The 10,434-nt window shown below is 42.1% G+C and overlaps 1 protein-coding gene across 3 annotated transcripts in view; it reads left to right on the top strand.

Moving 5' to 3' along the window:
• CSRNP3 (cysteine and serine rich nuclear protein 3) overlaps positions 1 to 8,671 on the top strand; it is an 88,716-nt gene extending 80,045 nt beyond the window's left edge. For 2 of the 3 annotated variants that reach the window (XM_082236821.1, XM_082236823.1), the window contains 2 exons: positions 1,036 to 2,079; positions 8,642 to 8,671. In XM_082236821.1, coding sequence (XP_082092947.1) covers positions 1,036 to 2,079; positions 8,642 to 8,656 — 1,059 coding nt within the window. In that variant the 3' untranslated portion in view covers positions 8,657 to 8,671. Of the gene's footprint in view, positions 1 to 1,035; positions 3,274 to 8,641 lie in introns of those variants that run through there. The other variant, XM_082236822.1, reaches the window with a different exon arrangement.
• The last annotated feature ends 1,763 nt before the right edge of the window (positions 8,672 to 10,434 follow it).

The raw sequence follows: 10,434 nt of genomic DNA on the forward strand, positions 1-10,434 counted from the left end.
CCTCCCCCCACCATTCAAATATTCCTAATGTATTTTTCATACTTCCCCCAGTGGTAGGAAATTCTAGGAGTCTCTTTATAATGCCTATCTCAGTATGCAACAGCAACTACGCTGTTGGGAGGCCAGGTGAGTGGCAGCACCCACCTATCCATTTGCTACAGGGGAGCAGCGTAAATAAGGTTCTCATAAGTCATGGCTTCTGATAATGAGTCCTAAGCCTGGTTAAGCGTGACCATGGTTGACAGCTATGGTAACATAACAGTTGAGATCATTTGGGTCCAGCAGAGTGGGGAAGGGGGACTCATGCTCTAGAAAAGAGTATGAAACCCCCACAGACAAATCTTGATAGCTTTCCTATTAGCAAGCAATCAGCAGTTTTACATTTACGTTGCCCTTGGTGTCCTTTAAGGGATGTGGGTGGCGCTGTGGGATAAACCACAGAGCCTAGGACTTGCCGATCAGAAGTTTGGCAGTTCGAATCCCCACGATGGGGTGAGCTCCCATTGCTCAGTCCCTGCTCCTGTCAACCTAGCAGTTCAAAAGTACCTCAAAGTGCAAGTAGATAAATAGGTACCGCTCTGGCGGGAAGGTAAATGGTGTTTCCGTGCGCTGCTCTGGTTTGCCAGAAGTGGCTTAGTCATGCTGGCCACGTGACCCAGAAGCTATATGCCGGCTCCCTCGGCCAATAAAGCAAGATGAGCGCCGCAACCCCAGAGTCAGTCATGACTGGACCCTAATGGTCAGGGGTCCCTTTACCTTTGGTGTCTTTTATGGAGCAACCAATTTTGAGATTCTTCCTTTCCAATGTCCCCCTGCTCTGGATTTATTTCCGCAAGATGCAATATTCTGGACTGGGCATTTTAAAATTAATGTAAATCATTTATTTTCCGTACCACCCCTTCGACCATATATCTGAGGCAGCTTTCCTGAATATAGCTCCTGGCTTTTACTGCCAATTTCAAGCTTGCCAAGGTTCTGCACTATAGAGTTCCTCCTTCCCAGACCCTTAGTTAATCCATGGTCTCTTTCCTAAAGGTGGATCGTATGTCTTTCCCATGTGGTTGCACTAAAGAAGGATGTAGCAATACGGCAGGTAGAATTGAATTTAACCCTATCCGCGTTCGGACTCACTTTTTGCACACTATAATGAAACTTGAATTGGAGAAGAGCAGAGAGCAGCAGGTCTCTGCGCTGAACGGTTGCCACGGCGAGATAAGCGCTCACAGCAGCTCTATGGGCCCCGCAGCCCACCCGCTAGAATATTCCGTCCCGGATAACTTTGAGATTGAAGCAGAATCTCGGGCCGGTGTGATGCACTTGCAGTCGGCTGATGACTTGGACTGCCCAGGGGAAGAGGAGGAGGAAGAGGAGGAGGAAGACGCTAGCAGCTTTTGTAGTGGGGTTACAGATTCCAGCACCCAGAGTTTAGCACCCAGTGAAACAGATGAAGATGAGGAAGAGGAAGAGGATGACGACGAGGATGATGACGAGGAAAAGGTGGATGACTTTGTGGAAGGCTTGGGTGCTCATGGCGACATGGTGCAAGCTCTTCCTTCGGTCCTCTGCTACTCCGACAGCACTGCCATGCACGAGAGTCACTCCAAGGCTTCCTCCTACTATGGCAACTCCTCAGCGCTTTATTACCAAATAGAGAACCACAGCCCTGGCGCTCCTAGCCAGATGCGTGAGGCTTACTCTGAAAGGGATACAGTTAAGAATGGTAATCTTTCTCTGGTGCCTTATAATCCAGCTTCAGAACAGTTTGTGGACTACACACGGCAATCAGAGGAAAGTTATAGTGGCTCGCTTTATCCTCCTTCAAACCCGTCCGTCATAGTTTGCTGCTCGTCTTCGGAGAGCGACGGCACCGTTCCGTGTAGTAGCCTATACGCTGAGCATAGGCCAAGACACTCCCAAGTGGACTTTCCCTCATACTTGAAAAGTCCTTCTCAAGATGGATTTGTTTCTGCTTTGAATGGCGGCACTCACCTCCCAGAGCATCCCGCTGAGAATTCGCTCAGCCTCTCAGAAAAGAGCAGACTGCATGAAGAGTGTATCAAATCGCCTGTCATGGAAACGGTACCTGTTTAAATTATTTTAGGACAGAATCCCTATATTTAACTGCACTCTATTTTAATTCCCTGGAACCAATCTCTCCCCCCTCTTAGCAATAGAGGTAAGGGGACAAGACTGTGGTTAGTGTTTTGAATATTTCTTCTGGTTTAGGCCATTGCACAAAAGCAGTTCATGTAAAAAGTTAAAATTTAAAAATGGGGGGGGGGGATCAAATGGTCTTTTGATAGAAAATACCTAGATTAAATAATAATAAAAAATAGTCGCCTACCTGCTAAACTACGTGAAGCTGGCCTATCGAGACTCAAAGCTTCCCTTTGTATTATCAGACCAGTACAAGATAATGAAAATTTTACTTTGGAAACTTCATGTTTAGAGTACAAAATTGTCACACATATTTGAAGAGATGGTGACTTTTTAAATGTAGATGTGATTACTGTACAAAAAAACTGCCCCTGAATTGTTTGGTAATGTATATTTTATTTATTGTAGCTTAGTACTCATGTCTTGATAAAAAAATGAACAGCATGTTCTTTGGAGCTGAACATTTGAGCAGCACAGCACAGCCACTTCAAATTTCATAAGGAAAATTATATAAGTATTTTGTAACCACATCTGAAGCTGACATTGAATTATGTTCTTTGAAGTGCCCTAGCCTCCAGTCATACTTGTAAGCTAGGGGGCAGTCCAGGAAGTACCACTGCTAGGCATGATTCGCTCGTTTCAGCAACACATGTGGGGCATTCCTGTTCCATCTCTATAAAATGAATGAAGGGCGTGCACAAGCTCCGCCTTCTGAACTGCACTCATAGGCATCTATAATTGCTAGGAAGGTGAAATATAGGACAATCCTCTGGTTTTTGGTTTTAACTGGCACCAACATCCCTTGAAAATAAAGGAAGCTGGGCACAAGTCACCAAAAGTTAGTTGTGACTGGTTCACGCGTTTATTTTCTTTTGGGCATTTCATTTGTTGCTCAGTTTTCTACCCAAAAGCTACGTAAGGAAATGAACACTATTAAATACATGCAGAATCTAGCTGCTCTTCACATCTCCCTGCGCTCTACTTCCCAGAGGCACAGGTGTGCTTTTTTGCCATTGGACCTATGATGTAACATATATTATCATAGTAGTACAACCACTGCTTCTTTAGTAGTATGTACAATGGGGACGGGACCTCCAGTGACACCCCACCCCCCCACCCAAAAATAACCCCCCAGAGAGACTTTAATTTCTTACATTTGTTAGGTTTACAGGTTGGAGCACACGATTCTCCCCTTACCCATTTTATTCTCTCAGTAATCCTGGTAGGTTTTTTAAAGACAGGCACCTAGTCGATTTTGTGACTGAGTTGGGAGTTGCCCACTCTAACCACTACACAACACCACCCTTGCTCTGCATTAGCCCCATGCACATAGACTCCCCATTACCTACAGTGGCCACATGAACATGCCAGATTGTCACTGTTTTGGGGTGGGATTCAATCACACACCAGGGTGCACAGTCGTAATTGTTGACAGGTTTCATGCAACAAGCCACCCCCCAAACATCAGCCCTTTTTGCAGTAAGGAAAGTGTGGGATAACACTGTTACCTAACCTCTGCACAAGCGTATCAGAATGAATGTTTATTTAAAAAGCCATTGCTTTCTAATCTCCCCGCAAACAAATCAGGATGAATGCTCAAATTAACAGGCCATCTGGATTGCTATGGTTAATAGAAAACTAGCCTGATGAACCAGTGAAATCAATGGGACCTCATCTTCAATTCTTTCAGTAGAATTTAGTTGCAACTACCTTTCGGTGCATTGTGTGCCTCATGTTCACGTTCAGGATGAAAACTCTGGCTCTTTGTTGCCCTGCAAATATACAGCTAACTAATGCACTTTAGGGCCTCCCTTTTCTTGTGGAGGCTATGGAAAGTCTTCAAGGTATGCTAGATGGTAGGTTTTTTAATTTTATTTTACTTTTAAATCATATAGGCAAAAATTAGGGGGGGGAATGATCCATGTTTTCTCTAGCCAATTTCTGAATATATGAGTAAGTCACTGGTAAGAGGAGTCTTTGTGTTGAGAAAGCAACTGCATTGTAAATAGAAGACAGACAGGGTTCTTGGGGCATTGAGCCATTCACTCCAGTGTGACTTATTTCACCTATAGTACTGTAGCAATATTTTAAAGGCCTGATCCAACAGGAGGTTGAAATCAACAGGAATATGTCCGCAGTTGCTGGTGTTCAGTTAAAGGACTCAAGCCTTTGCACTCCTCATTGTTTTTTTGCTATTTATGCTCCAGCCAAGGCTACTGTGGACTCTGCCTTCTCCATTTACTTCTGTGGAGGAAGCGGGTGTGTGTATGCAAAGAAATGGGAGTCTGGAGACGTTAACTCCGCTGAAGTGAACTGGGGATCCTTGCAGGCAGCATAGCACTGTGTGCACATCACAGAAATCCCTAATCAGGTGGCTGCTAATAGAAAAGATTGTTTTTAAGATTTCTTATTCAATAGTGAGAACAATGCCTATGAGTGTAACCTGGGACTACAAAACTCCAACATCTGTTTTTCCCGCTTAACAGCCAAGTCAAGAGTTTTACCATATCCACAGATAATATAAAACTCTACTTTTTGGAAAAGGGCAATTTAATAAGGCCATCCACACATAATCCTTTCATCTACAGGGGCACTTTTAAATTTAAAGCCTTGAGCACCGCCTGTCTAAAAAATACATCACTTCCTGTTCTGTTTGGATAATTCAGTTCTTTTAAAAAGGGACTTGAGGAAGCACCTTTGTGCGCCGGGTGAACACAAACCCTTACTGGACAAACACTGTGATAAAAGAATCAGCTGAACTTACTGCTACAGTATTTTAAGTTTAAGTAACATTTAAAATTGATATCCATATCCATTTTCGATCAAGATTATACCTATCATGTAGAAATATCCTTTGCAGCCATGCACACATTTTGTTCCCTGCTGTAGACTTAAGGGTACTGTCTTAAATCAGCCTTTCTAAATTGGCTGTAAATGTTTGCCTTTAAGCACTTGCTCCTGGGGCGGGTGACATGGCCCTTCTGTCAATCAGCTCATGCTCCAAGGGGGCAAACACCATAGTTGTATGAAGCATCTAGCTTCTTTAATAGTTTTATTCACCATTTTACCAACCTGCATAATTCAAGCAGCCGGATCAACGTCTGCCACACAGCAAGGCCCAGAGTCACTTGGATGTTAGCAAGGAGTCAAACTTCCTTCCCATGTGAAGCTCTCTCACATTCTACAGCACCACAGATTTGTTCGAATCTCCACCCGCCCCCAAAAATCCAATTTCTTTTTGCCATATGGAGCACAATACACGGGAGATGGTGGAATGAACTCCCGTGGCTCACACAAGTGCTGTACTTCCTGTATTGTTAGCCCTTGGTTTGATATCTGTGAGCCTTACGTGCCAAATGGCTTGTTGTGACTAAATGACAAATAACAGTGAATGTGTTTTGTACAAGTTTTGCATGTTCTGCTTTAGTTTTCGTGATGGCTCTCTAGGCCATACAGATAATGAAGATGATCTTGCTGAGTTTACATGCATTGATGCCCATTAGTTTTAGGTACCAGTCAGCAAGTTGGAACACAGCATTCCCATTGGAAACAGACATTGTTGTACCTATTTCTGTCTAATAACAAATCACCCCACACATTAATTTTAGCAGGCCAGAAGGAAAACAACTGAGAGCACTTTCCTGGCCAATTAAGTCTCACTTGCATGTTGTGTTATTGATCTTTAAAGATGGGCAGAGCAGATTGATTTGGCTCCAGGATTTTTTAATTATTTTTTTTTTACAGCCAGGAGTGTTCTTTCCTGAAGTCTTCCAGTCTGCCTGCTGTTCTCAGTTACTGTAATCCAGTGCGTCCCAAAGTCACCAAAAGGTTTTATTTTTTTTACCCCAGACACCAGATAGAGCGCATGGAGAAATAGCCTCTACTGAAATGATTGCAAGGATACAATCATGCCATAGAATACAAGGCTTTTCTACATCAAGCTCCATGCACAGATGGATGAAACGTGAGATGGAACAACCATGCTGGATCCAATTTTTCTTCACATAGCATCCTTCTGGGAATGGGGCCCAATGTGAAAGGGACAGAATGCTCATACTGGATAAAGATAACTTGGTTTACATTATAAGGGAATACTCTAAAATTTTCAGGAAATTCCCAATGTGCTAGATAAATTAATTTTTGTCCTCAAGTAATTATTTCCCTTTCCCCTCTCCCCATTAATTTCCACAGGAAAATAGAACCATGTTTAAAACATGACAACAAGGATGTGGGATAATATGGAACACAACACACAAGTTTGCAGCTAACCTAAACTGATTTAATCTTGTTCAACACAAGTAGATGAATCCTTGTAGGAATGGGAGATGCACAAATCCTGTAGCACAGTCAAGTGCTCTCTGTTCATATAGATGCATATCCTGATCAAAATAGATAATGCAACTCTCGAAGATTATGTTTATACATATCCCTATTTGCTAGAGAATGTAATACCAAGGAAGAGGGAGTAAGGTGCCAAATATTACATTAGCAAGCAGGAGAGCTTCCCTGCAAGACTGAAAGCTTAGTTTCATAGTAAGGAATATACATAGTTCCGAAATATATATGCTGCAGCTCTTAGGATCACCTGCCAACACCTGAGCAACACTGTGTCCCCTGCTGCTAGTGTAAAGGACTAGCATGCCTCAACCTGTTAAGTCTTTTAGGAATAAGCATAGGGTCCAGCCCCAACTCTTGTAAGTTGCTATGGAAGACAATGCCATCAGTAATAACTGAAAAAGGGGGGGTATGGAAAGGGGAACAGAACCAATATGGTCTACTTACCCACCTGCAAAGGACCATGCCTCATCTACGGCAGTGCAAGCTACTCCTTGAGCTGTCTGTTAAGAAAACCGTAGGGTTGGAGTGGCAGTCCACCAAAATTCCATTTAGGAAATTTTATTTGCGATGCATGGTGAAAATAGCCTTTCCTCACTACCCCCTAAAACCTTAACTATGTAGATTTTAATGGGGTGTTTTCACTTTTTCCCTCTGAGGGTAGTAACCTAGGTGACCTGAAACTTGTTTGTTTACAGCCAAAAGAAATATTAATATAGGAGCATGAATTTAAAGCTTTTACCATTTCATACCTATTGATTCAGATGGCTACCATATTAACCTCATCCATGCAAAGTAATCCATTCATTCAGTAATTCTTCATTCAGTGGACTAAGTTACAGATGTTTCATTGGTAAAAATAACACATGTAAAGTATCTTAGGTACTAGAAATTTGATAAGACATAAATAGTAAAGAAAAATCCCTTCCTCTCCCAACAGCCTGGAACTCGCCATAATGAAACTGACCTGCTCTTTCTTTCTTTCATTTACCTACTTTGCTATTAAGGTTTTCAAAATGGAAAGCATTGTGTGGACAGGTGTGACCCAGCACTTTATTAGAGTGATGCAGCTTATACTGATTCACACTGTGTATACATTATGTAAGAAAACTCACCCAATAAGGAATCTCTTTGCTTTGGACAATTATTAACTCTGTATGACTTACCCTATCTACTGTCCCTTCTTTTTTCTTTCTCAATTGCCACTGATATATGGAAAGAAAAACACAAAGCTCATCTGTAACTCTGATCTGGAATGTTCTCAAGAATTAAAGTAAATAGTGTATACAGCCGTGGGTCCAATGGTATTTCCAATTCAGGAAAAATAATCAGAACTCGTGCTTTAAGATGTAGAAGTAGATTCTCATAGCTGCTTGAAAATTGTAAATAACCGTAATGCTGCTTTAACTTAACACATTTGAGGGTAGATACACAGGATTATCTTTTTATGAGGGTGGTTTTTAATCACCATGGATGGGTCTCTCAACTTAGCCATTGTAGACAGAAGCTACACACCACCACCCAAAGCCTCTCACTGGTGGTTAGTGTTATGCAAGGTAGCTTTGCCTCAGCTACTGTGGGCCCCTGTTCTGACCAGGTCACTTGCTCCCAGTTTTCTGTTCCTCAGGCATTCTTCCAAGACGTTTATGGCAAGAGAATAGAATGTTAATGTAAAACTCAAAACCCATAATTGGCATTATTCCCTCCATGTGTTGATTTAATTTTGCTTTATAAGTTGCAACCTCACAAATACCAAAAGGGTAATGTAGGCAACAAAAACGTTTGACAAAACTTAACCTGGACCTTATGCTGTAATCTTTTATTTTAACTGTATCTTGTATTTATATTTTCAGTATTTATGATGAATGACATGTAATTTGATGTATTTATTGTGGCTTATTTCTGCAATGTATATATTACAAAATAAGCATTTATAAGTCTTAAAATTAGGTTATTTTTTTTCTTAGTGGCACTCGTATTATGCTGTATTTTTACTATATATTGTACAATATATATTTATTGTCTATTTGTTTGCAACAAAGTAAATCAGGTTTCTACGTTACATCTATTACTGCCTCTTTTGTACTGGGGAAGGGGTATCTTAATCGTTTAAAGTTTAATACTGTTTTTATTTCTTTTCATAGTACAGAAGATAAATTTTTGAGAAAACAATTATTACAACAGTAAACAACAAATAACCTGTCCTGATAAAATTACAAACTATTCATGCGTTCATTCTTCTCTACCTGGGAGTTACTACTTTGGAAATCTGCAAACCTAATGAGGACTTATCCAGATGCACCCATTCAAAAGGCCACATAGCACTTTTATCCTGAGTGGTACAAACCCAGCATTAGGGGTAGGCCAACCTGTCTTGTATAGTCTACCATCCTGGAATCACTATGGCCTACTGATACATTTTAAAATTTCCAAAGCAAGAGTATATTATTCAAGATCTCTTAACTGTAGAGCTTAAGTATCCATGACAGGGAATTCTGAAAACAAGCAAAGTGTCTTTCCTGGATCAGATCAAGTCCAAAATACTTTATTTCTCGCTCCATAAGACACACTTTTTTCCTCCTAAAAAGTAAGGGGAAATGTCTGTGCGTCTTATGGAGTGAATGCCTATGGCCGGCGGCCAGATCCCGCTGCAGTCGCGAGCGGAGGATCCATGGCTCCCCTTCCTTCCCGGTTCACTTTAAAGCAGCAAAGCGGGAGAGGAGCCGCTTACACAAGAGGAAGCTGCTGGGGTTCCTGTGTCGGGTCTGTCCAGGGGTGTGCTGCCTCCCCGCTCGTCGCTCCTTGAGCACACACGCTAAATAAACATACAGCTCCTGTCCCTCTCACTCTCACTCTGATATACCAGTAGTTTATGAAATAGTTTAGTACAACATTTGATTCAGAATATTTTTTCCCCCGTTTTCCTCCTCTAAAAACTAGGTGTGTCTTATGGTGCAAAAAAATACTTTAGTTCAAATTATTTGCAAGAGTCCTAGCAATCAGCAGCCACTGGTAGGCCACAATGAACTGACTAATTTAACCTTTGTTGTATTCTACATGACATCGGGGAAGGGCTTTGAGGTGCTAAGCATGAAAAACGTCATTCTTCCCAGCCCCGCAATTCCTACTTTTTTTCTTTCAGAAGTAAACTTTTTTTTAATCATGGGACTTTCAATATGACTTCAATATGAGAGCCAGTGTGGTGTAGTGGTTAAGAGCGGTGGCCTTGTAATCTGGTGAACCGGGTTTGATTCCCCGCTCCTCCACATGCAGCTGCTGAGTGACCTTGGGCTAGTCACACTTCTCTGAAGTCTCTCAGCCTCACTCACCTCACAGAGTGTTTGTTGTGGGGGAGGAAGGGAAAGGAGAATGTTAGCCGCTTTGGGACTCCTTCGGGTAGTGATAAAGCAAGATATCAAATTCAAACTCCTCCTCCTCTTCTGTCCCAGTGAAAGTTGCGTTCCCACTGGTAACCCAGCCAACTACACATTGCTGCTCCCCACCTCTTCATTCCAGTTTCCTCCACATCACTCTCTTATGCATCTTCTGCTAGTCTTCTAACAGCAGAATCAACAACAGGAGAAGCCTGCAGTTTAAACAGTGGGGGTGGAAAAACAGTACTTTTCTGGGGGCAGGTTAGCTCTTAATGTCACAGAAGTGTTGGCAAGGTCTAAGAGGAGAGCCCTATTTTCAAGGGGCTGAGAGGAGCTGTAATTTAAAAGATACGGAGATGCAAAGGACTAGGATTTGGGAGTAGGGATAGGGCTGAGAGAGAACTGGGGCAGGTTGCTTCTATTTATCACCACCTGCCCTTGGTGAGGCTTGTTTGACAATGAGAAATCCAGCCTTTAGAGTTATCAGCCCAGCCACGTGAAATACCCTGCTAACAAGAGTTTCAGCAGGCGCCTTCTTTGCCAACATTTAAACGGCTGCTAAAAACTT

Source organism: Podarcis vaucheri (assembly GCF_965113315.1).
Source record: "Podarcis vaucheri genome assembly, chromosome: 1".
NCBI classification, from domain to species: Eukaryota; Metazoa; Chordata; class Lepidosauria; order Squamata; family Lacertidae; genus Podarcis; species Podarcis vaucheri.